At 47.0% G+C, this 27047-nt stretch overlaps 1 protein-coding gene across 2 annotated transcripts in view; it reads right to left on the bottom strand.

Annotated features, from left to right (window-relative positions):
• Positions 1 to 7622: 7622 nt before the first annotated feature.
• TPR10 (ankyrin repeat family protein) overlaps positions 7623 to 27047 on the bottom strand; it is a 141917-nt gene continuing 122492 nt past the window's right edge. For both annotated transcript variants that reach the window (XM_087397305.1, XM_087397306.1), the window contains 2 exons: positions 8486 to 8565; positions 7623 to 8033 (listed from right to left, as the gene is read on the bottom strand). In XM_087397305.1, the coding sequence (XP_087253431.1) occupies positions 7976 to 8033; positions 8486 to 8565 (138 nt within the window). In that variant the 3' untranslated portion in view covers positions 7623 to 7975. The remainder of the gene's footprint in view (positions 8034 to 8485; positions 8566 to 27047) is intronic.

Raw genomic sequence — 27047 nt, 5'->3', positions numbered from 1 at the left:
CTTGCAGACATTGCTTGATCAGAGAGCAAAGTATGCCTTCCATGCACGGGAGTCCTTTTGGATACAAATGCGAGGGAGAGTTCATAAACACTTTTTCTCTACACTTGGTCCCAAACATAGTAGAGAGAGTGTCAAGCAACTTATTAACTCTGACAGCATTTTGCAGTCTCATCCGGATACCGTCATGCACTTAGCGACAGATTTCTATGCCTCCCTTCTTTCCATAGACCTTGACACACAGGCCAGAGATGTGGCTAGAGATGAATTTTGGCAGAGTTTACCTGTGTTGGTTACACACCAGAGATGATATGCTCACTTGATGCATGCTTTACCAACACAGAGTTCAAGACTACTCTCTCCGCCCTTCATAAGGGCAAATGCCCTGGCTCCGATGGTCTTACTCCTTTTTTTACAGCCTTTTGGGATATGATAGGTGATCATATTACTTCAGCCCTGTAGGGCATTTGGGACTCAGGTGAGATGCCTGACTCACTAACCGAGGGACTCATACACCTTATCCTGAAAGGTGGCAATAGGAATTTTGTATCCCATTAGAGACTCATCACTCTTTTGGGAACTCTATACAAAATCCTTGCCAAGGCGATCAGCATCCGCCGATTGCAGCCCCTTCTTCCAGACCTCATCCATGATACTTAGACAGAGGCTTCGTGCATGGCTGGAGCATATTTGATAATATCTTTTCCTTTTGGGAAGCCATAGAGTGGGCTATGCAGAGAGCGGGCAGAGGCTAGCAGTTCTACTCGTGGACTTTGAGAAAGCCTATGACAGAGTAGATTGGGGTTTTCTTGAGGGCACTCATCTACGATTTGGATTTTCAGATGCATGGATTAGAGGGGTGGCCTTCCTTTATAGATCAGCCCATAGCCAGGTTTTCATTGGAGGGGTAAGGGGTGATAGGTTTTAGATTTCTAGATCAGTTCATCAGGGATGCCCTTTAGCCCCCTTCCTCTTTCTTTTTGTGGCAGAAGCTATGAGTATCTTCCTTAGATCTTAGGCTGGAGCTTTATAAGTTGAGATTGCCCTTGAGACAGGAGCAGGAGCTTCTTGACTGTGAGTTGGCTGATGACACTGCTATTTTTATTGAGTCCTCTTCGCAGTCACCTGATTCTTTCCGGACGGCCTTGGATATTTTTTGCTCAGTTGCAGGGGCACACATTAATTGGCATAAATCCTTTGGCTTTTGGATCAGCGATGAGGACACTCCAAGCTGGGGAGTTGACATTGGCTTTTCCTGGATTCAGAGGGGTGTTCCTGTCAGATATTTGGGATGCCAGGTAGGATTGGGCATCTCTGCAACATAGTAGTTTGCCCCAGTACTAGAAAGTATAAGAGAAAAGCTCCTTTTTTGGAGCTCAGCCAAACTCGACCTTGCCTCTAGAGTTGTTGTAGTGAACCAGGTTCTCTTGCCACCACCTGGTTTGTGTGTTCTTGCTGGTGCCAGTCTAGGGATTGCATCACTCAGCTCATTAGACTAGTCAAGAATTTTTTATGGAGTGGACTTGATGGCACGGCAGATGTTGCAGCAAGGGTGGCCTGGGAGACCATTATTCTCCCTACATGGGAAGGGGGCCTTAATATCATTGACTCGAACTTGTAGTGCAGGGAAGGATTTCCTTTTTGGACACATTTAGGCTTGCACACCTACCTTGGGAGATGATTGGGTGGACAGCCCTCACTGGATTTTTACTTCTACCTCTCTTAGGTCTCCTACCTCTCCTCTCATGACTGCCATCCTAAAAGCTTGGGGGAGCTTCAGGAACACTCTTCGAAGGGTTCCACCCTCTACCCTTGAAGAGATTGATAGGTGCCCGATCATTTGGAATGATAGTATACTTGATGAGCATGCCAGACCACTGGGCAATCCATTATATGCAGTGGTCTAGATGGGAGAAAGGCCCCGCCTTCACAATAGGCACTTGGAAGGCTTTTATCAGGCTACCTGAGGATCAAAGGCTTCAGTCCGTGAGTCACCTCAGAGGGGTAGCATGCAGGATTCAGTAAATAGATGTAGCCATCCTGGTGGAATGGATAGTTGAGATGCCTATTACTTCCACCATTTGGATGGGAGCTTTTTCGAGGACAGCAGTTCCTCTATAGGTGATCGCTCTTCGAGATCTCGGGAAAGATGCTCTAGTCTTTGACGTTGGGGATGGAGGTATACTCTCTAGATCCACGGATGATATTCTTCTAGAGGTTGCCTTTCAACCTGTCAGGATTGCTGGTTTTGTGGACCATGGAGCGGGCTTGCAATGGTACTTAGACCCCGACCCTCTGCTCTTGGCCCTGGGATTCTAGAGGTTGTGGTTATATGGAGGTGCACCTATCAGGTGCTTGCAGTGGGACCCGGGAGAGTGGGAGTGGATAGATCATGGGCACCGAGAGAGGGGGATTCCCTTCTTTTCATTTCACGGTTGGTAATGCCAGGAGATTTCAGCTGAGCAGTCGAGGTTGGATTCCCTCTAGAGCCCCCCATTGGGATAGCGTAGGAATTTCTAGAGGAGGCTCTGGAAATCCCTCATAAATAGAAAGATCACTCTTTTTTTTGGCTTTCTATTCATGGAGGGATTCCAGTGAACCTGTGGAAATCATGATTTGGGGCTGATCCCACTTGCCCTCACTGTCATTCTGCAGAGGAGTCAGTGTGACATTGCCTTTGGGACTACAATCAAGCAAGAATTGTTTGGAAAGGAGTTGCTCGGATACTCAGCATTTTTCATACTTCCCCTTTCATGACCTGGGGCTCGGTCGCATGGTTATCCCTTACTGGGCCCCAGGTATTTTATGAGGGTGAGCCTTCTTCTTGGGCACTCTCGATTCACCGTCAGGTGATAGAGCCCTGCTCTCTTCAGGATGTACCACATATTCCTTTCAGAGCTTCACATGTTTCAGTGGACACCTCTTGGGAGATTTTGGCTAGCATTTCCTCTTGGCACATTTGGAGAGCCAGATGCATAGAGGCCTTGGATGACACCCAGATACACCCATTATAGGTGCTCACGGGTATTTGGAGTGACACGGTTCACACTTTGATAGCCAAATGGGCTAGCATGCAGGGCCCTTCACGGGCAGCCTCTTCTAGGAGGACTGTATTTCTTCGAGTTTGGAGGGGTTCTCCCTTTTTCTCGGAGGTTACTACCAGATTGAGATGGCAATATCAGCCCCAATCCTTGTTTTTTGGCTCTTGAGCTTTTCATGCATTGCATGGTGTATCCCGTATTCTCGTATGGAACTTGCTCTAACGGTTTTCTTTAATACTTAATAGAAGTCTCTTTTTTGCCAAAAAAAAAAAAAACAACAAGCCACAATGTAGAGACTACAGAGAAGGAAGGGCGACTCAACAAGCCGAGCAACATCAACATTCTATCATTGATTTTCTGTCAAAACTAGACCACCTTGTGGCCACTTTCAGACGAGCTCCTCTTGTCTCTCCTTAGTCGTCCAGTGGTGTTGGTCTCACACAAGTCATACACAAGTCCAACCACTCAAGGACGATTGATTGAGGATTCTCCTTGGTGTTTGCTCCCCCTTTGCATGTTTCCATTGTAATGATACCGTGATGCACAACTTTTATTTCTCATCATAAGTATCAACCTTAGGTAAGGGTATCCATTCTAATGGCCCCACACTTAGGTTTCCTTGTATTTGGTTTCTTTTCAATCTCATAGACCCTTTGGTCTTTCATAGAATGTTAATGAACAACACTAGAATTTTTGGAAGTACAAATCGCAAAAGGGATGGTTAGATCAGGAGCACGGTTCGGCTAGCTAAAGACTGGGATAAGCAGAGAGCTCTTCATAAGAAAAGCCTCATTGAGTCCACCTCGTACTGCTGGGCGTACTGCTGGGCACTTGAGCCCAGAGGATCACGTTATCTCTATGGTTTTGCAGGAACCGGAGGACTTCATGAAAGGCCTGGAGTTGGAAAGGCCTGAAAGGGCCAGAATCCAAAACCGTCTCACCTGACTAAAGTTGCGGGATTGCCCCTCGAAGTTCTTCTATCTTGGACCGAGCTTGCATGCAACTTTTCCGCGACCACGCCGCCAGCCAATGGTGCTTGGGGAGCCCTACTAGCACGATCCCCACACTTGTAAAATACTAAGTGATGCCACTTTCTTGGCAGTTGGCTGCTAAACTGCCAAGAATGGCCTTCATTCCCACGTGATGGAGACCTACAAAGCAAGTTCTAGGAGGTGTAGCTGGTTGGCTGCTGCCTGTAGCTCATTAAGACAGACACGCGCAGACGTTCTTCCCTTTAAACCATCAGATGTTGAATGGGCACCCTCCCAGCCTCAGCAAGATGCGGGGAGGCCCTCTAAATCACAACCATTAGGTTTCACTCGAGCACGTCCTTCTCTTCAAGCAAGGGGGCTGGCGCACATCTCTTGCCACCCCTTGGGAGAGGTGCATGCAATGACAAGTAGGAAAAAGGGCTCTCTCGACGGCTCCTCACTCAGCAGCTCAACAACCCAAGGCTCTTGGGCAAGTAGCAAAGTTAACACTAGTCTTGTAAAAAGAAACCACTTTTGTGGCTATTTGACATGTTTGTAGAAATTCTATTTATTTCAAACAAAAGAAAGTCCTTTTAGAGAAGTTTAAAAAAAAAGAAGACTTATTTTTTTGAGAGTCATCTTAGGATGCATTTTTGGAAAAAAGTAGTCGCTTTTGTTCATAACTTTCTCAACGAATTTTTTAGCAAGCTGAATTTTTTTATATAAATATGCATATATGTGTATGACACATACATGTGACCATCACGACCATTGGATAGAATTTGACAACTATCTTAACCCCTCAAAGTTGATGTGTTTTGGCCTGTTTTGGTCATTTTTGGGCACTTTTTGAAACTTGAAATTGCATCCCTATGTTGATGCATGTGATCATTCTTTATCTCTTATTGCATATGTACCCAATCTACTCATGGCTGCTAATGATGCTAAAAGTTAGACAACTTCCTTTTTTGCAATTAGTGCATAGATTTTCTAACAATCTTGATCATGTCATCATCCAAATGTTGCAAAAACATTAGACCTTTAAAATGGTTGCTTTGGGTTGCATTTCACCATGTCGAACCATTGTTGGTTTGTTGCCTTGCTTTTTTGAAAAAGTACTTAGCTCTCATTTGTCGTTTTTTTAAACAATGCATTAGTTTCTTTACTCATTACAAATTTCCATTCATTATCCTTGATTGCATCTTCCAAGGAGGGCAATTTCTTGAAACAAAGCATTAGTTTCTCTACTCAATAGAACTTTCCATTCATTATCCTTAATTGCATCTTCTAATCTAAGGAGGGCATTAGTTCCTCTACTCATTACAAATTCCATTCATTGTTCTTAATTGCATTAGCTTTCTCCACTCTTACTGTACTTCATTTCTTTAAATATTTTTGGCATGCCCTCTGGGTAGCCTTAGCAACCGTTCGAGTTTTGCAAAGCTAAAAATCCTGATTATTTGTATTTGTTGGGGTGATAATTTCCTATTGGTTGCTAGCAACTTTGACAGGTTGGTATTTATGACTTTGGTACAAAGGTGATTGGTCCAAGTATGCTCCTTATAAGAAGCTTTAATGCATGCATTTAGTGACTGTCCCCTCTCTCTCTCTCTCTCTCTCTCTCTCTCTCTCTCTCTCTCTCTCAGTGGCCGACAACACTCTATTGTCGACTTCATGCCTCCACTACTTCATCCATCCTCATATCTTGCTGCTACCAATGATGATGATGATATTGATGACGATGCTGAGACTGATATATAGTCGACCATCGACATGACTATGTTGTACTTAGGACTTAGTACTGCCATTCTGCATTTTTGCATTTTGCATTGGTATGGATGCTCGTTTAGTAGCTCCACTATCACAGCTTGTTGTATCAGGATTTTCACAATCTCATAGACCCATCGATCTTCCGAAGGCTTTAATAAACTTTCTTTCTTTCTCTCCCCTCCCCTTTCTCTTCTTCTTTTCTCTCTCTCTCTCTCTCTCTCTCTCTCTCTCTCTCTCTCTCTCCCCTCACCCCTCCTCTTCGAGGGGGGCCGAGCAGCGGAGCTGGCCGTCCGTGATGCCCCTCCGAGGCGGTGCGGTCGACTGAAATGGATCGGTGGCACCGAGTGGCGAGGCGTCGCAAGGGTGGTCCGTCCCTCGCGAGGCGACAATTTGCAGATGAATCGCTCGGAGGTGCATGTGCCGAGATCGAGCTCGCGAGGGGTGCCGACGAGCTCCCCCCGTATTTGAACATGGACCTCAGATCAGGCAAGGCTAGCCGCCGAGTTTAAGCATATCACTAAGCGGAGGAAAATAAACTAACGAGGATTTCCCTAGTAGCGGTGAGTGAACCGGAAAGAGCCCAGCTTGAGAATCGTGCGGCCTCGTCGCACGAATTGTAGTCTAGAGAGGCGTCCTCTGAACCGGGCCCAAGTCCCCCCCCCCCCCCCCCCCCCCCTCTCTCTCTCTCTCTCTAAAATTCATCTTGTTGACTTTTGGACCATTTGCATTTACTACTCTTTGTACACTCTTTCCTTTTCGTGCCTCCAATTTTATGTTCTCTCTTAAGCATTTCTCACCCATAGGCAGGCCTAATGAATGATAGATATAGATCATTCACCTTCTTTTCCCTTGTGATTGGGTCATAATTTGTAGCCTTAAGTTTCATCATTGCAACCTAACATCATGAATTTTCTTGATTTCACATTTACTCGTATGTCTAGTAAACACTTCATAAGGAGTCACCTTCTATTGGTTCTTTTGGCAACTTGCTCAATAAAAATTGATTGTATTCATGGATTCTACCTAATATTAACCTAGAAAATTTCTCATTTGATGTTTGGTCCACATTTGATGTAATTTGATATAGCTAGTAATTATCTTACCTTGCATGCATCTAAAGCCTTAATAGACCAAGGTGTGCAAAAAGGGTTTCACTTCATGTGACCAGCCACAAATAGCACCATAGGAATGTTCTTCTTCCATCATCCCAAACCTAGGGTTTCTTTGGCATCAGCACTATCTCCCACTTTAATATTTTGCTATACCTTTAGTTTTTGTTGATTTCGAATGTCAAGACATTGAGTCTTCTTAAAATGTAATGAAATGAATATAATGCAAGCTGCAATATCTCTATAAGACAAGTTTGTACAAACATGACAAGAAACCAATCACTTTTCCCTTCAAATTTTGGATCCGAATGGAATAATTTTGGCACGATATTTAGTGAGTTAGTTTTAATCTGTCTACTCCTAGATTAAGCAAATAATTTGTGAATGTCAATTGGCAACACTTGGACCATATCAATTTGTTAAATATGGATCCATCTATGATATCTACCATAGACATACAATATATTTTGGCACGATATTTAGTGGGTTAGTTTTAATCTGTCTACTCGTAGATTAAGCAAATAATTTGTGAATGTCAATTGGCGACACTTGGACCATATCAATTTGTTAAATATGGATCCATCTATGATATCTACCATAGACATACAATAAGCTAAAAGGTCTACATTTTCGGTGGCACTATTCCGAAATTTAATAAAGGTTGATAGGATAAAAGGGAGCGAGACTATAGATAGTAAATCTCCAAGGAGGCATGGGAGAATTAGATCCATATGTAGTAAATCTTCATGGAGAAATAATAACCTGGGGCAACCTAGAGGAATTCCACCTTTGTAGCAAAATTAGAGGGAAAACCCAATCTTTGGTGGCAGTATGAGAAAACCAAATCTCTCCAGAACATATGCCCATTCTAGGTCCTGACCAATGTATAACACTAAATATCTCAATCTTAGAAAGCTTAAGTAAACAAGATGGAACAACTGCAATGGCTACACATGATATACCATCTTCCATGTAAAAAGCTGTTTTACAGCATATATATGGGCAAACATTGACTCTACAGGCAAAAGGTACACCCAAGGAAGAACTTAACCGCAGTAGAATCTCTATAAACAAAATCTGAGGCGGGTCACTGAGGATTCCCCTCCTTTGTACTGTAAAAACTCCTCCCTGCCTGAACGGCCTCCCTATACAAAACAAACACACAAAGCAGTTCAAACTTTGGAAAATGAAAGGAAATGTTATACAGCTAGCAACATAATATCGAGTTTGTACATTGACTCTCCATGTCCTTGCATATTGAACTTAATCATGTGCCATTTGTGCTTCCAGGCAAATGATCTGGTCTTAGAAGAAGCTTATAAGTGATGCCAGAGCACACGTATGCAGACAATAGTGAATCCTCTTATAGAAAATGTCTGTACATGCAAATACGTTTGTTTGCAGCAACATAATTTCAAGTTTGTACATTGACTCTCCATCCTTGCGGATTGAACTTAATCATGTGTACTTTATGTTCCAGGCAAACAATCTGGTCTTAGAAGAAGCTTATAATTAATGCCTGAGCACACATGTGAGCGTGCACACACGGGGGGGGGGAGAGAGAGAGAGAGAGAGAGAGAGAGAGAGAGAGAGAGACCTGAAGGCATCAACGAGTTCTTTGTTGTCTGGATCCAGCTTTACCCCTTCATAAAACACACTAGCAGCTTCCTCAAATCGCTGCAAGCCATGGAAAACTCAAAACTAAGTTTTTGATTTATACACATTTGGGAACTATTTCAGACCAATTCACAACACAGGAGCACCAGTAAAGCAAAACAAATGCATGAGAAGGAAAAAGAGAGAGACAAAGAAGAGAAAACTTCAGCTGTAGCCTTGGCAATTTCAGTTCAGGATCATTTTACAAGCTTCACTGCCTGAAACTCACCTACCTGCTATCCCCCCCTGCCACCCCTTCTCTGCCATTCGGCATCGCCGCCTCCTTCCTGGTCAACCCCCCTATCTCGCCATTTCCAGGCTTTCTGCCCCTCCTTCCTTCGCCAGCTTTTTGGTTGGTTGTGACCTGTTCAGAGGAGGCCTTGAATAGTTCTCCCATCGCTCCCGAGCCCCTTCCGGCTGTTTGGACCCCTGCCAGGACTCCTTCCCCTCCTCTCCACCCCGCTCCTTGCCTGACAGCCCATGATTTATCTTCAGCTCACTTAGGGGTCTAGACCAGGTTTTTGCTTGCCTCCGGAATCTGCTGTGCCAAGTCCTAAACGGCCTACGGAGCCCCTCACGGGGCCTTTCAATCCCCCCCCCTCATGTGCTGGTCCCAGGCCTCTCCCACCTCTATTGGCAGCAGGGGTGCCCAGTGGCTGTAGGCCCTCCCCTTGGGCAGGGATGTGTTTTGGTGTGACTGAAGAATGCCCGCCCCCCCCAACCCCCCCCAAAAAAAAAAAAACTCACAGGTGAGGAGCAAAAGAATTGTAGAAGACAGGCCCACCGGAGGCAGCATGCGAGGAGGGACCTCAAATAGGGGCCTCCCTACCGAGGAAGCATTAGGATTTACCTCACCCCGAGCGCCCAGTTTCTCTTGAGAGGGAGGATTTCTTCAATCTTCACTAGATATGGTGCCACAAGACACTGGCCAATTCCTTTGGCATAGGGCCAGATGGCTTCACAGCCAATGCTCAAGGTCCCCCCACCTTTGTTCCTCCGGTTCCTCCTTCCTCGCCTCCGCATTCACCACCACCTCCCACCGCCCAACTCTTTAACAGCTCCAACTTCCCCCTCCTCTCCAAATTGGTCCACTTCTCCATCCCCTCCCCAACGGCCCCTGTCCCCCTGTCCCTCTTCCCCCGGCTATTATCATCCTCGTCACCCAACCTCTTTGCAGGCCCCCCCCCAATCCCCCCCCCCCCCCCAACCCCCCTCTTTTCCCTCCCTCTCCTTTAGGACAAACAATAGGCACAAAAAGCTGTTCCTTCCCTCAATCTCAACACTCGTGGAAAAAAGGGTTTGGTAGAGTGTAGGTCAAGAAAATTGGGAAGTCAGGAGCAAAGCCTAGAGACAGGTGTGGTTGCGGATGTGCAGTGGTAGTGATTTGTTTCGAGCGGAGCTAGAAGCAGTTAGGCTACAAGCTCAGCCACTTTCTTGATGTCCTCGACCCTCAGGGTGGCTTTGGAGCTAGTGACGCTCTTGTGTGGCATCGCATTGATTTGGATTACTCCCCAACCTCCAACAAAGTCCAATTACTCAAAAGTGGCCATGCAAGCTTCCAGTCATTGAATGGCCTTGTTTGCCACCCCTCCACCTTCTCCATGAGTTGAATACTGGTGAGAGAGCCCTTGTTGGAGGTCAGTTGATATTCCATGATTTAGAAGCACATGTTTTCAGCCTCAAGCATGAGACACCTTCTTCACAAAAGGCCTAGATATCTGGTCCTTGGTAGTGGACGAAAGCGAGTTTGCAGGCCTTGGCCCTGGAGGTGTTTGATTAGGATGAGCTCATAGTGGGACTAGTGTGGATGGGCCTGAGGAAGGGGTCCTCAACATATATGCCCTACGCCGTTAGCAGAGAGTGTCTTTTGGTGTTAACTTAAGGAGAGTCTATCAAAACTAGAATTCTAGAAATTGTTGGAGGACCCTTCCTCTTGTGAAGAGATAGATAGGCAGTGTGTCACGTGGAACAACATACTTGATCATCATGACAGACCACTTGGTGCCTCTCACTATTTGTAGTGGTCCAACTGGGAAAGGGGCCTTGCCTCCACTATGTGATCTTGGAAAGCTTTCAAAAAGCTTCCAGAGGACCGTAAGACTCAATTAGTAAGGAATCTCACAGGGAGTGTAGGTAGAATTCAGCAGATTGATGCAGCCATTCTTGTGGCTTGGATAAACACATATGATATGCCTATCTCATGTTCCACTTGGATGGGAGCAGGCATTCCTCTACAAGTTATTGCTTTCTGTGATACAGATGAGGATGCCCTGGTCTTTGATGTCCTTGCAGGAGGTAGGCTGTCTAGATCGACCGATGATATTTTATTAGAGGTTGCATTTCAGCCTATCAAGATTGATTTGGTGGAGCATGGTTTAGACTCGAGTGGTACATAGATCCTCACCCACGTCTTATTACCTTGGGGGCTTGGAGATTGTAGCTTTATAGGGGTGTTCCCATAAAGTACTTGGGGTGGGATACAGGGGAGTGGGAGTGGATTGATGAAGGGCACCGCGAGAAGAGCCTCCCCTTCTTTCGTTACACTGTTAGTAATGCCAGGAGATTTCAGCTGAGTTGTAGAGGTTGGAGGGCCTCCAGAGCACCCAATTAAGAGAGATTTGAGACTTCAGTTGACTTGCAGAAGAACTTCTGGAGGAGATTCTGAAAATCCCACAAGAATAGAAAAAACACTCTATTCGTTTGGCTTTCTATTCATGGTGGGATTGCAGTGAACCTATGGAGATCCAGGTTCAAGGCCAACCTTGCTTGTCCTCGCTGCCTTTCTGCTGTGGAGTCAGTTCATCATTGCTTATGGAATTGCAGAAAGGCCAGGATTATTTGGAAGGGGATAGCCAGGATTTTTAGTACTTTATTCGTCGCCCCTTCTTCATGACATCAACATGATGGGCTTTTGGAGAGATTGACAAAAATGTACATCAGCGACTCGGCCTTTATTGGTCCACTAGCACTTGCCTGGCACGATGATGTCCACTCTCCCATTGTATCACATTTGGAACAAGCATGCAAAGGGCTCACCCAAAAAGCTACTGTAGAAAGAAGTGACGATTCTAGATACGTTGTTTCAAGAGAAGGTCTAGCATAGATTTGATAGGTGGAGGATGCCATCCCGCTAGATGGGCGGGCTAGATGGACAGACAGATCAGTACTATAGAGCTCTAGTCAGGCATACCCTCTAGAGGGGTGAGGGCATCTAGCTTCTATCAAGAGGCTTAGGGACCAAGAGCCGGCCTCTGAGCAAAATATGAGAGTGCCAAACTTGACCTATGATGACGATCCAGTGTACAAAGGAGTACTATCATTCCTCAAAGCGCAAGCTAGTATAGCAAGGAGATAGGATGACATGGCAATTCTTCCAAACCATGAGCCCTGATTCAGTATGGTCCCAGCTACAATGGTTGGGAGAGGAGGAAGGACACATGCACTCACATACACACAACATCATAAGATGGCTTCCTCCTACCGCCAGCTCTTTCAGACACAGAAGACCCTGCACGTACTCCTGGAGGCTGCCCACGGTAGTCACCCCGCGGGTATTATGGCATAGGTAGAGGCCCTCTTCATGGATGAGAAGCTTTTAGAAACCCTCAAGACACTCGTAGTGTAGAAATGCCTGTGGAAAGGACGTCTTGTCACCAATGTTCTTCCGGTGCTTGTGAGAATATATCTGCACTCTCTTGTGAATGGCTTTGCAAGAGATCTTCAATTTGGGGTTACTCCCCCAGTCACTCGCTTGAGCCTTGATTGCTTGATCTCAAAAGACAAGGGCTAGGTCGGCATCTGCTAGTGATGCTCGATCACCTTATTGGACACCGCCTACAAGATAATAGCCAAGACCTTGAGCTTGTGGCTTCATCCATACCCTCCCCGATGCCATCTACGACACCCAACAGATTTTGTTCAAGAAAGGAGTGTCTTGGACAACATGCTCAATTCTTCAGGGAAAGGGAATAGATCGACATGGGAGGAGTCCCCCAACCTCTCACTATCCTCGTAGAATAGGTTTTCGGGGATTTTTACCCTTTCTGCAAGTAATTCCATCCATGTTCTCTTTGGGGGGCGCCATTCCTTAAAGATGTATTGTTTGGCATCAGATGCCATCAGTCAGTTTCTATATATACTCCAAGGAGCTCCAAGTATGGGGTACTGACCTTACCTTAAGTTGAATTCCCTAGGGAAGATGGCGAGATATCTAGGATGTCATGTTGGACTTGACATTTCAGCTAAGCTGCAGATTGCCTCAGTGTGAGAAAGTGTTTGCCACAAGCTTCTCTATTGGTTTCTAAGCTAGACTCTCACTAGTGCTGACATTATTGGTGGTAAACCAGGCCCTTTTGGTGATGCCTAGTATATTGACTCTTGCAGGTGCTTTCATACCCTAGGAGCTAGCCCACATGGGCTGCCTAGGAGAGAGGGGCCCCTTCCTTGTGTGAGAGGGGCCTCCGAAGATCCACAGGACAGAGTGCTACCATTGTCCTCTTGTGTGGGTGTGTGGCTTAGAGCCTCAAGCAAGTCCGGTGACAATAAGCTTCCACTCTACTCTCAATCAATAATACCCAAGCCTCCCTACGTTGAGAGCACTTGCCCACTTGAGAGGGCCTAGTATAAAGAATAAAGAGATCGAGGAGGCCATCTCAGAAGCATGGCAAGAAGCGTTTGATAGGACCCTAGATACCACAAACCCTGTTTGGTTAGTTCTCCAAGATAGGAGTTCCTCTCAAAGTTTTCTTCCGGCAATAGAACCACGACATGCCCTACCCTAGTTTCTTCAACGTCAATTCGAATGGGTCACTCTAGATGAGTCAGAGCGAGGTGACAATGACCCCAAAGATGACAGAGTCTTGGGACTCCATTGAGTGATAAAGGACTCCATTGAGTGATAAAGGATCACATTAGTAAGTCGTTTGGGATGCAACTGGACCATTGACCCAAAACCACTTTAATATGGATACGATTACACTCGTTGGTGCCTATGGTTATGCGAGGGCAGATGCTTGCAGAGTAATTTTGGCCATCTAGGATAAGGCACTTAGAGTAGGTAGAAGAGGTGTCTTTCTTCTCTTATACCAACCGCATTGGTAGATGCATTGGCTTGGACCACTTTTTTTTTGCTAATAGCCCAAGGAGGTCTGCCCATGGCACCATGGTTAGCGTACATCATTATTGTGATGCTGAGGACCTTGAGATGAAGCCCATTACTTGTGGAGCTGTCTAGTGGTCATAGGTTTTGATTGTGCTCTCCCAAAATTGTGCCTAGGATACTAGCGGAGCTTCATTTGGTATGGAAGCTTGGTTGACAGGGGCAACATGCTTTCCCAAGTATGATGTTCTCTCCAACTTTTAGGATAGATGGACTGAGCTTTACCAGCCTAGACATTCAAAACTTGGTCCCTCCTCTTGGTGATGAAGGCCTGAGTTCTCTCCAAAGGCAGAGTTTGGGAGACGGTGACCAACATCATTACTGTAATATCTGGGTAACATGCTGCAGGGTAGTGATGGGAGTGGCAAACTCAGCATGCAGCCACCTTTGTCGACATATGGCATACTATCATCTATCTCCTGGGAGCAAGGTACGGAGGGGTCTAGGAAGACCGCCAAAAGGAAAAACGTTTGTACAAGGCACGACCCGCAAACCTTTTTACACATTCTCATGGATCGAGCCTAGTTCCTATTTCTGGGATACTCTAGGCAATGAGCTGGGATCCTGTGAAGCAGGCTGCACAGCAGCTAGTTGTCTTTTCTGATTGGCCAAGTGTCCCATGGATAGCTAATTTGTATTAGTTTTTCAAAGTTTTCTAATAGACATGTCTATTCTCTGGGAGTTGTCATCGACTAACATCTCCCACAATAAGAAGAGATTACGACAAACCACAAACAATTAGCAGATGTTTCCCACAATAAGAAGAGCATGACAAGTCACAAACGATTTAAATATGTGACTGTATTTGTGCATGCAGATCTGCCCACAATATATATATATATATATATATAGAGAGAGAGAGAGAGAGAGAGAAAGAGATGTATTACTGTCTTCGGGAGGCCACACGAGCTTATGAAACAAAGAACGATCATAGAGTAACTCATACAAGCCCCTATATGCTGAAGCAGAGGGCTCGCTAAGGCCCTTCACTGAGTACTACGCTAAACTAAGCTCAAAGCTCAAAAGACAAAACTAGTACTCAATCTCAGAATCAAAATGCATAAGCAAGTGCCATGGTGGCTCTCCTGTGAGCTGAAAACATATCTTGTATCTATGTCTTACCAGGTCGTCTCTCTCTGTGGTGGGGGGCATGGTCTCCATATCTCTATATGCAGTGGGCCATGGAGAGAGAGAGAGAGAGAGAGAGAGGGTTTATTAACATCTACAAAAGACCCAAGGTCTATGAGGCTGAAAAAAAACCATATACAATGAAAACTATGAGTGGGGGCTACTAAAATGGGCACCCCTACCCAAGGCTAATACCTATGACGAAAAATAAAAGTACTATATAGCGCTATTGCTGTGATACAAACCCACGATGGGGGAAGCAAACACCAAGGAGAATCCTCTAGTTGTCCATTAGTCAGTCACCTGGCCCTGAGTGGACCAGTGTATGCTGTTTGTGGGACCAACATGATTGGATGACTAAGGAGAGACGAGAGGAGCTCGTCTGATAGTGACTTGGGGGGGCGGGGGAGAGAGAGAGAGAGAGAGAGAGAGAAAGAAAGAAAGAAGGTAAGAAAGTTTATTAAAGTCTTCGGAAGACTAATGGGTCTATGAGACTGTGAGCAATGTGGTACAAACAAGCTGTGGGGGTGGAGCTACTGAACGAGCATCCACACCAATGTAGAATGCAGAATGCAAAAAATGCAAAATGATAGTACTAAGTACAACATAGTCATGCCAGTGGTCGACTATAAATCAACACCATCATCATCATCATCGCCATCAGGACATCAGGGTGGATGAGGCAATGGAGGCATGAAATCGGCGATAGAGTGTTGTCGACTGCTCACAGGTGTGGCTCTGTGACGTCTCCTAGTCATAGCTCTGCATCTAACAAGGGCCACAATAACCCCTATCGATCGGGCTCCAACTTTGAACACAAAGGGGATGTCTCCAAGTGTAATTTGCACATCAACCCTCTGTCTCAGGTGTCTCCAAGTGTAATTTGCACGTCAACCCTCTGTCTCAGCTCTCGGGTCACTGGCTCTAATTCGCGATCATGTCGAAGCCTCGTCTCGTGGGTGTCCATGTGATCAGGCAGGAAGAACTCTGTCTTAGAGCTCTAAGAAGGGTCTACTAAGGAAGAAGTATGCTCCTGTCTCTGTGATCGAAGTATCCTCTCGCAGTGCCTGTCTACCTCATGTATGAAGCCCGCCAAACATCTCTGGTCTGGGTAGGAGAGGAACCAAGACAAAACCCCAAAACTATCTCTGAAGAGGCAGCCGAAACATCCTCGGATCTTATGGTAAACAGGGCAAGATGAAGTGCTTCTCCGTATCAACCTTCTGCATGTCACATAATGTGCATATGCACCTCTCCGTGGGTATGCCCTCAGCTGTGCCGCTCTCAATACGAAGTCTATGTGAAGAGACCCAAAACTGCCCAATAGAGATCCTCAATGAGTGGGGTAGGTGGATCTGCGTATATTCTAGTGGGTCGATGAAACCCTCCTCTGTGATGTGCAAGCAGTGATCTCTGTAGAAGCTGAGCTTTATTGGAAGCTCGCTCGGTCCCAACCAGCAGGTCTGGAATGTGTGTAGCTGCAAGAGATCCTCACGGATTACCTGGTTGACCTCGTGTGACAAGAGGGGAGAAAATGAAGCATCCATACTGTACTGGAAGGGAGGGAGTCTATCCATGTGGAGCCCTAGTCGCTCAAACCATCTCTCAGTGCATGCATACCAGCATCTCTGGTCCCCTCCTCCTAATAGTGTCATAGAGGAGGATAGAGCTAGCCAAGGTAGTCTACTACGCCCAAAAGTGTAATCCCCGTACTGCCTGACTCGGTGCAGATACGTGATGACCTGAAATGCAGCATCTAGCTATAATGGGGATGACCCAAACTCAATGTGAATGATTTGGTGAGGAACGGACGGCTTACCGCGAATCATCCGCGATAGCATGAGAACCTGTAGCCGCTCCATACGAGCCCACTCTATATCCGACAGGTCTAGCCTCCAACAAGGGCTCCCATACATCCCCCCTGCTGGGCGGACCAAGGAGTCAAAGAGCAGCCCCTTGGTCTGTGGATCCCGAAAGTGCAAGCGGAAGCACTGTCTCTCTAGTCTAGCCAATGAAGCCTATCCCCTACCCAGGCGGGTCTGTGTCGCGGGTCTCATAGTGAAGATGGGTACGGAGAAGACAACCCCCAGATACGTGTATGATGAAACTATCTCAACAGGTGACCCATCAAACGTGAACTGCTCCTAGTGCATGACGGCTCGAGAAGTATTGAAGATCATAACCTTAGTTTTACCAAGCTTGACCTTCAAATCATGAGACTCACAAAAAGACTGTAGTGCATCAAGGTGTCTCTAGAGCCCCTCTGCCGAGGGAGACAAAAGTGCCACATCATCTGCATATAGCAATATTTGGATCAGAGGAGCATCCATCCTTCCCTGTATCTGCATCATTGTCTCGAGCTCGTCAATGTAGAGGCCAAACACGGTAGGTGATAAAGGACACTGTTATTTGACCCCAATAGTGCTCATGATTTCGTCTGTCCACCCTGACTCTGCCCAGACTCTGCTTGAGACTCTCTCGTAAAGTGCCATGGCAGCCCAAGTGATCTCCTAGTCATAACCCAAATCTTGTAGGCGCCGGAGGAGGTGGGCCCTTGGGACTCTGTCAAATACTTTGCAAACACTCTGCTTCCATGCCCTCGCCTCCTCGATGATACACATGAGCGTGAGAATGTGATCCATGGTCCCATGATCCGCCGGAATCCAGCCTGTCTTGCTGCTCTAAGTCCTCGACACTTTGTGAATCGACTAACCTCGGAATCAAGCACTGATGCATAAATTTTGGACATGACATGTCCAATCATACTGGTCCTGTAGTTCTCCGGGCTCATGAGATCCCCCTAATGGATGGGTGAAATAGTGTTAATGGTCCAGGTGCGTGGAAACCCCAAGTAAACTGCTGCATTAAAGAGCTTAGCTTAAGATCGGACTAGGAGATTAATCCCGTATGCAATGAACTCATAGCATAGCCCCTCATGATCCTTCGCTCGGCCATTATGAAGTTTCATTATGACTTCCTTCACTCTCCCCTTAGTGAAGAGGGTGCACAAAGTGAGGCACGGTATATGTGAGAGGTCAAGGACTGGCTGATTTGGGATGTCATATAGTGTGCGTGCATAGTTATGCCGGACTTGGGTGTCAGTGAGAGGTGAGGGGGACCGTCCCTCTAGAAATCTCCGCCAAAAGTCCTTAGAGTTGTTACTAAACAAAATGTTCAGTAGTTCCTCCTCGTTCCGACGAATGAAATCTAGTTTCTTTCTACATACCTGTCGACGATACTCGCGTAGCGTCTCTGGTTCGCTCGAAAGATTGTTTTTGGTTGCGAATCTGAGTTGATGGTGTAAAGCCTTACACTCATCATCGTACCATCTATTACAAGGTACGGTCTTAGGTGGTGGTGGGCACATGGAGCGAGTGGTGTGAGGCAAAGCGTGAAGTGCAGTCTCGTGTAGTGAGCGGGTGATCATGGCAACGCGATCCTCTAATAGGGGTATGAAGTCAATATAAGCGAGAAGTATGTACAGACGGCCCGAGTAAATAGGTGAATGATCGTAGTCAAAGCGTATGTCATGATAGATAGAGTAAGAAATCAATGGGGTGGAAGGTGTTGTGCAATGGGGGGTGAAAATACTAAAGAATAAGTAGGTATGATTAGCTCTTGGGGAGAGACATGCTACAGTAAAATCAATGATGCGAGATGTGAAGGCAGGGGATCCCATGATGTAATCAACAACGCTAGAGACTCCCCCATGTGGAAGGCATGTGAGACCACCCAAGGCGGGCCATCTGTCAAGACCATTATAGATAATGAGATCATGCATCTAGCCGAGATCCAAAAGGGCCTGCCCATAAGATGTGACCGGACCTCGTCTGTCAGCCGAAATCGTAGCATACCTGCACCCTCAAGGTCAATGTCTAGCAATAGAATGGAATCATCCCTGAAATCGAGGAGTGGTACTTGGTGGGAGGCTATCCTCATGTTCAAGTCCCCAACTAGGAGGAGTTCTCCGTGGCTCGAGAAGTCAACAATGGACTGATAGAGGGCTGCAAATGGAGATGTCTCAACCTCATCTCGGATATCTCTAGCAAAGTGGGAGGGCTCGGGAGGGAAGTAGCATACTGCAACAAACAGATTCCGGCTGTCCATGTGTCGGGGATCCGGATCCAAAGAAACCTGACATGTGCATCTCTGTGCTCTACTGAAATGGTCCCCAAAAGGGTGGATCTATAAAAAACTGCTCTCCTCCTGACCCTCGTACTCCCCCTGTGTCCTAGTCTCATCTCTGTAGGCAAACTCCCATGTGTACCCGCTAACTACTGGTAGTAGGCACTCTGGACTCTGATGTGTCTCTGTGTAGAAGACTATGTCGCGACCTGTATAGGATTTCGAGAAGTTCCCTGGTTTTGACCATAAGGTACCATTACAGTTCCAAATGGTACATGATAGGGTCTCAGAGATCTGAGTCTCATAGACCCCGCCTCCGTATGTGGGAAGAGGGACTGATGTCCTACAGGGGCCTGTAAGAAGTCATCCATCTCGTACTACTACCCACTTCCTGTCCTTACAGGCCTGATCCCGCTGCTACAACAGGAAGCGCCTCTCCTCAACCTGTAGGGGGGTGAGGTCCTCATCCATGGAGATCGCAAGCTGATCTAACAGAATTGACCTGCGCCGTAAAGTCGAAAGTCGTGCCTGAGCGTCGTGGAACCGTATGATCAAGGGCTGTTCTCGGTTGGGATCTCTCCCCACCCGCCACGCCCTCTAGTCCTGTGCTCAGCTACACCCAGCGTAGTAGCCACGAAGGCCGTCGCATGTCACATCGGTGTAGCATCAGTGTGTGGGATCCCACGTACTCTGATGTTTAGAGCCTTACTGGCTCTCTACTACTGCTCCACGAGAGTAGCCAAAACGGTTGCCCTTGCAAGTTCGTGTTTGCCCAGGTCGACCCACCTAGAAGGCTCCTCAATTACAGATTGCATGCTCACAATATGTGCCTCAACAACTGTAGTGCTCCCTGGGACTGTGTGTATGCGGTGACCACCTGCCGGAGTTGCAAGATATCCTATTTGAGTATGACACGGCCTTGCTGTTCCTGGGTGAAACGGATCTGCTCTTGTGCGAAGCATGTGAGCTCCATCTCGCGCTCACGGATACTGTGTACCTCCATAAGCAAGGTCTCCCAGGCCTCTCGTGGGTCAGCCCGTCCATGTCCTAGCTGAAGGGCTGTGTCATGAAAGTATGGGGATGGGGTCGGAAGCTACGTGGTGACTGGGTGAGTTGGGTAAAAAATGGAGATGACAACGGCATGGATGAGGTGATCCCAACCGGGTATGGGAGCGTAGGCTGATTGAGAGGGAGAGGGGAGAGAAAGGTCGAGGCGTAATGCGGAGCAGTGTATGACACCTCCGAAGTAGGTGTCATAATTGGTGAGAGAGCTGTGACAGGAGAGGAAGGGAGGGATGAAATCTGTAAAAACCCTGAGGAGGTCGATGTCAGAGGTATGTCGCTAGCAATAACTGTAGCTATGGATGTAGGGGTTGTTAGAGTAGCATGGAGACAAGATGGAGAGAGCAAGATGATGGAAATGGAGATAGTTTATTCATGAGAGGTATGCCCAATATATAGGCACAAATTACAACCAAGTGCAACATCATATGTGAGCTCAAGAGAGCATCTCTAGATCCACAATTCTCTCTCAATCACACACCACTCCTAGATTCACTCATTCACACCTACTAACTGACACATCATCAGTCACATCTAATTCATGCACACCTACACACACCATGTGTTCACACACACACAACCATAGACTTTAGGACCCTAGGTATGATCCCATTACATCAATTTGTCCTTCATTCCCCCCCACAAATTGATGACCTCATCCCTCAACAGTAGTACATGGGATGCTTCATGGCTTGCCCACCATCATGTGGCAACACACATGGCCCCAACCTGTGACTCACTCCTAAGACTCATGGTTTACAACCGGGAGATAGACAATGACTCTGCATGGAAATACCCTTCGATCCAGCAAGGTAAAACATAAGACTAACAATCATTTGAGGGGGACTCCCAAGGCAGAGAACCCTTATTGACCACACACACAAAAATTCTAAATTGAAGATGTGGGGAGATTCCCCCCTTTGATGGCATATCTTGTCCTTTTCCTCCTCCACTTCCAAGCTACCATAGTGTGAGGTACATTGTCGTTGGAGAGGTTCTTGGTGTAGCCCTTCTTTTAACTCCTTTGCCCTTTGATCTTTCTTGCATCCTTCTTCTTCATAAAAGAATCACTAGCTAGTATAGCTAGTATATCACCATTGAGGCACATAATATCTTCCTTGATCTTCAGATCTATGCTCATCAAATCACTACTCAAGTGAAGCACATAACCTTTCACCATTACATGCATTTTAGGCAAAGCCAAGGCAGAGAACCTATGAAGAGTATCCATCATATGCTTCAATGTTGCATAGCATAGTGTATGAAACATAAAGCCATACATAATTAACCTCAAACTTTTGTAGTATGCATAGAGCATATCATCCACATAGAAAAGCAAAGGGGCTGCATACATCACTGAACCAGTCTGAAACATCATAAATGATGCATTCTTGTGACCAATATAATCTTTCATCCAAGCATATGTCTTGAAAAACATGATTTGCATAGTGATAGACCAACTTTGGAGCATTAAATACTTCAGCCATCTACTCGGATGATCAACACCCATCAATGCCAAGCAAAAACAGTAAAATATTGAAACTTTTGAGCATCTAACCACTTGTAATGCTTCAGCCATGAAGGAGATTTGAGAGAAACCCCCAAATTGAGCAAACAGAGACTAGAGGATCAAATTCAACCTATCCTGAGCAGCAACCAAGGGCTTTTGGATGGAAATGAAAGCCCTTACTGAGGCCTACTAGCAGCACAAAGGATGGGCGAAATAAAGCGCACAGTAATCCGGCATTACATCAGGAAAGTCGGCCAAAGAAATAGTGATATCTCCCTCGTCTGTGGTCGGATTGAGCTCAAACTTTGGCAGCAGCTAGCCCTAAGTGTTGTCCAAGTGCGGCTAATAGGGCAGGTCGAAATTCTGACTGTAGAGGCAGAATTTTGAGAAAGTTCGGCGAGCAAAGAATAGGGTGGCACGGTAGCTCAGAGTACAATTCCGTCGATCCCAACAGTGGAAAGGTGCACCCTAGTGTGCAGAAGCTGGAGCCGGAAGGATTTTGAAAGTTAACGGTCGGATGTGGAGGAATCAATGTTGCAAGATTCGGTCAGAATTGAGGAAAATGGGATAGACATGGAAGAGGTGGAAGAAGGTTGAAGAGGTGAAGAAGATGAGGAGGAGGTGGCACTAGGACGTGGGTGGAGGCTCAAGGAGGGTGGAAAGGCTCTGATACCACATGTTGGAGTAGCATGGAGACAAGATGGAGAGAGCAAGATGATGGAAAGGGAGATAGTTTATTCATGAGAGGTATGCCCAATATATAGGCACAAGTTACAACCAAGTGTGACATCATATGTTTGCTCAAGAGAGCATCTCTAGATCCACAATTCTCTCTCAATCACACACCACACTCCAAGATTCACTCATTCACACTCACTAACACATCATCAGTCACACCTAACTCAGGCACACCTACACACACCATGTGTTCACACACTCACAACCATAGACCTTAGGACCCTAGGTATGATCCCATTACATCAATTTGTCCTTCAGGGGCTACAGCTGAAAGGGGCTGAAGCTGAGGATGAGGATGTAGCAGGGGCTGAAACTGAAACTCGATAGGGAGGAGATCAACGTCGACCCCTTTGTCACGGAAGAGGGGGGAAAGGTCGATGTCGGACCTCTTGTCATGGGTATATCTATGGCTGAAGAAGTATCTGGATTGGGTACGGTTGTAGATATGGCTTTGGCTGAGGCTGGAGCTGAGGTGGATCCCGTCTTATGAATTGCTTTGCTATCCAGTACGAGTCCATTCCAGTTGAAGCGCTTATTCATATCCTCGAGCTTTAATTGTATCTACTGGTTTTTGTCTTCTTTTTTTATTGTCTCTGTCTTTCTCCCCTTTTCCCATTTCGAAAACTACTCCTGTTATCCTGTTGTAATGAGCAGCTGAGAATCACTGAAAATGCCGACGGAGAAGCTTGCGAGGAAGGTCGTCGAAGAGGCTTCAAAATGGCGCCCAAATGAACCCAAATGGGGCTGTGGAAGGCCTTCAAAAAGGGGGTGTAAAAAGGGCTCCTCTGCTGTTTTTTATTTTTTATTTTTTGGGGGTGGTCCCTAAATCACCTAGGATTGTTAGTCCACTGACCTAAAGACCTCTAGAACAATTAGGACAGGTAGTTAGTGTAACCTAACCTAACCATGACTTAGCCTAATGCCTAACCTTAGTTAGGTTGACATAACATAACCCCTATTAACTAATTTGACACAAGTTAACTAAAACCTAACCAGCTAACCTAGCCCGGTTAACCAAACCACCGGCAGACTTTTGCAACCATGCCCAACCCAACGACGGACTCATACTAGCGACGTCCAATGCCATCTCCCAATGCCTAGCCGACCACAACTGAAAAATACGCAGGTGACGGGCGAGGGGTTACGCAGGGGGGCGTAGATGACGGACGAGCGTGGAGCGTGTTTATGCAAGTGATGGAGAGCTATGGCGAGATGAGGCACAGTAAGGCTATGGGCTATGGCGGGATGGAGGTACAGCCAGGCGAAGGGCTATGGCGGGATAGAAGTGCAGCAAAGCAGTGAGCAGAAGCTGTGATGGGCTGGAGAGCAGAAGCTGTGACAGAGGTTGGCCGAGAGGAGTGTGAGGGCTGGAGAGAGGAGAAGAGAGCTAACGTGATAGGTGAGTGTGAGGGCTGGCAGAGAGAGGAGCGCAAGGGCTGGTGCCCAATGAGCAGAGACGGACCAATCATGGATGACGGACGACAACCAACGTGAGGGCTGGCGGACGACAGACGACCAAAGTGAGGGACGAAGAAGGGGAGCAGGAGAAAGAGAGAGAGAGAACAAGAAGTGTGTGTGTGTGTGCGGGGAGGGGGGGGGAGAGAGGGGGAGAGAGGGGGAGAGAGAGAGAGAGAGAGAGAGAGAGAGAGAGTTGTATTGATGTATTTGGAAGGCCTTGCGGGCTTATGAGATAAAGTACAATCAAGAAAGTAACTCATACAAGCCATTGTGGGTTGAAGCGAAGGCCTTGCTAAGGCCCCTACTTAGTGCTAACTTGATAAAATAAGTGAGTGAGAGAGAGAGAGAGAGAGAGAGAGAGAGAGAGAGATCCGCAGGAGGCCTCGCGGGCCTATGGGACAAAGTACACAAAAGAGAGAATTCATACAAGCCTCAATGGGCTAGAGCAAAGGGCGCGCTAAGGCCCTTGCTGAGTACTGATCTATATAGATCTAATGAGCTCAGTTACATACAAATCCGCTGCTCTCGAGATATACCTGCAGCTATCCTGGCCTCAATCCTCAGCTGATGGGATTAAACTCGCATCTGTCCGATGGCGATCCTCAATGCATGTAAGACTCTCTGTCCTCAAGATATTAGGGTCTAATGATGAAACCCTCCTCTGATACTCTTAGGAAGAAGTCGCAATAGAACTCGATCTGGGGGGGGGGAGGGGGGAGAGAGAGAGAGAGAGAGATGTGTTACCATCTTCACGAGGCCTCGCGGGCCTAGTAGACAAAGTACAATATCAAAGTAAGTCATACAAGCCGCTGTGGGCTGAAGCGAAAGGTCTCACTAAGGCCCTTTGTTGAGAGAGAGAGAGAGAGCGAGAGAGAAAGAAAGAAAGAAAGAAATTTTATTAGAGTCTTCGGAAGACCGATGGGTCTATGAGACTGAAAAAAACCTGATACAAATCCCAGTAAGGGTGGAGCTACTAAAACGAGCATCATCACCCGTGCTGAATCCTAAGTCTAATCATACATAATCAAATACATCTGGATCTGACAGTGAAAAAGAAAAAAGACTGGAGCACAACATAATCCTCCGTATGTCACGTCGCCCTGGCTGGTGCATAGCCGATGATGGGGCGGTGGCATCCGTCAAGGGGTCCCGTGCGTCTCGGTCTCCTAGAGGAGGCTCGACGCAAGACCAGAGCCACCGTGACTCCCATGGGACATATCCCGCGTCTAAACAATGACAGGAGGTCCCCCAGAGTGATCTGTTTGTCCCCTCGATGTCTCGTGTGTCGTGCTACGATCGTAGAGTCGAGGTCTCTGTCACGTCTGCGGCTAGAGACTGGACGATCAATGTCACTCGATGGGAAGAACTATGTGATTCTGCTCTGAGAGGTGTCTGATGGTGTGGCCAAGCCCCGTCGCCTAAGTAAGTACTCTCTGTGTCGGACCCCCTCGTGAATGAAGGCCGCGAGGCAGCTCTGATCTGAGTAGGTGAGGAATCTAGAAAGGAGCCCGGAGCCGTCTCTGAAGAGACAGTGGTAGCGGCCTCGGATCTCGTAGTACACTGGGCACTTGAAAATAAAATGCTCCTCCGACTCAACCTCCTGACAGTCGCACAATATGCATATACGATGTTCCCTAGGGATCCCCTCTGCTCTGCCGCTCTCTATGCGGAGGCGGTCTGATGATACCCGAAACTGTCCGATGGAGATCCGTAGTGAGTGACGCATATGAAGCTCAATGTACCCTGGTGGTGTGATGAATCCCTCCTCTGAAATACAAAGACAGTGATCTCTGTAGAAACTCAACTTCACTGGAAGCTCCCTCGACTCCAACCAGGTCCTAAAGGTGTGTAGTTGCAGGAGATCCTCTCGAATGACCTGGTTGGTGTGTGGCCCGATCGGGATGGTGGGTGGGAGTACCGGAGGGGCATCCAAACTGTACTGAAAAGGAGGTATCCTATCGATGTGAAACCCTAGTCTCACAAGCCATCTGTGAGTCCGTGCATACCAACATCACTCGTCTCCCTCTGCTGCCAACCTCATGGAGGAATCGAGAGCTAACCATGGCAACCTTTGTCTCCCTAATGTGCAGTCCCCATATGATCTAACTCGGAAGTTGGTGTAGATATGTGATGGTCTGAAAGGCTGCATCTAGCTGGAGTGGAGAAGCACCAAACTCGGTCTGAATGATGTGATGTGGTACAGATGGTTTCCCCGGGATCCCGTGAGAGCATGAGGATCTGCAAGCCCTCCACCCGTGTCCACTCTATCTCTGACATGTCAGGTCCCCAACAAGGGCTGCCATACATACCGGCTGGTCGGACCAAGGAGTCGAAGAGAAGAGCCTTGGCCCGAGGGTCCTGAAAGTGTGAGTGAAAGCACTGTCTCCCTAGCCGAGCCAGTGAGGCGTATCCTCTGCTCAGTCTGGCTTGCATCGCTGGTCTCATCGTGAAGATCGCGCCGGAGAAGATGACCCCCAAGTAAGTGTATGAGGATACGATCTCAACTGGTGACCCACCAAAAGTAAATTGCTTCCGTTGCATGATTGCTCGAGAGGTATTAAAGATCATGACCTTGGTCTTGCCAAGGTTGACCTCCAAATCATGGGATAGACAAAAAGCCTGTAGTGCATCCAGGTGTCGTTGGAGCCCCTCGGGTGTGGACGACAAGAGTGCCACGTCATCTGCATAAAGATGAATCCTGATGATGATCCCGGCAAGTGAGCAACCGGTCCCTCCGAACGTCCCCATGAAAGTCTCTAGCTCATGGATGTAGAGGCCAAACAGGGTTGGTGATAAGGGACAACCCTGTTTGACCCCTATGGTACTCAAGATCTCATCTGTCCAACTTGCGCCTGTCTGAACTCGACCTGAGACTCTCTCATAAAGTGCCATGACTGCCCAGATGATCTCTTGATCAAATCCTAGTGTCTGTAGGCGTGTGATGAGACGAGCTCAAGGTACTGTGTCAAAGGCTTTGCGGAAATCCACCAAGCAGCAATATACCCTCTCCTTTCGTGATCTGGCCTCCTCAATGACACTCCTGAGTGTGAGTATGTGATCCATAGTCCCGTGGTCTCGCCTGAAACCGGCCTAACCCTCTGCTCTGAGCCCTCTCATCTCTGCGAACAGACTGACCGACGCATCTAATACAGCTGCATAGATCTTGGATATCACATGTCCAATCATGATAGTCATGTAGTTACTCGGGTCCATGGGATCCCCTGCCTTGTGGATGGGGTTGATGGTGTTGAGTGTCCAAGTGCGGGGCAAGCCAAGGCAAACAGCGTCATTGAATAGCTTTGCTAGAATCGGGGCTAAAGTGTC

The sequence above is a fragment of the Dipteris shenzhenensis genome, chromosome 26 (assembly GCF_047967505.1).
Source record: "Dipteris shenzhenensis isolate YYH24624 ecotype China chromosome 26, Dip_SZ_1.0, whole genome shotgun sequence".
Taxonomy (NCBI): Eukaryota; Viridiplantae; Streptophyta; class Polypodiopsida; order Gleicheniales; family Dipteridaceae; genus Dipteris; species Dipteris shenzhenensis.
This window is presented reverse-complemented; position numbering and strand designations above follow the sequence as displayed.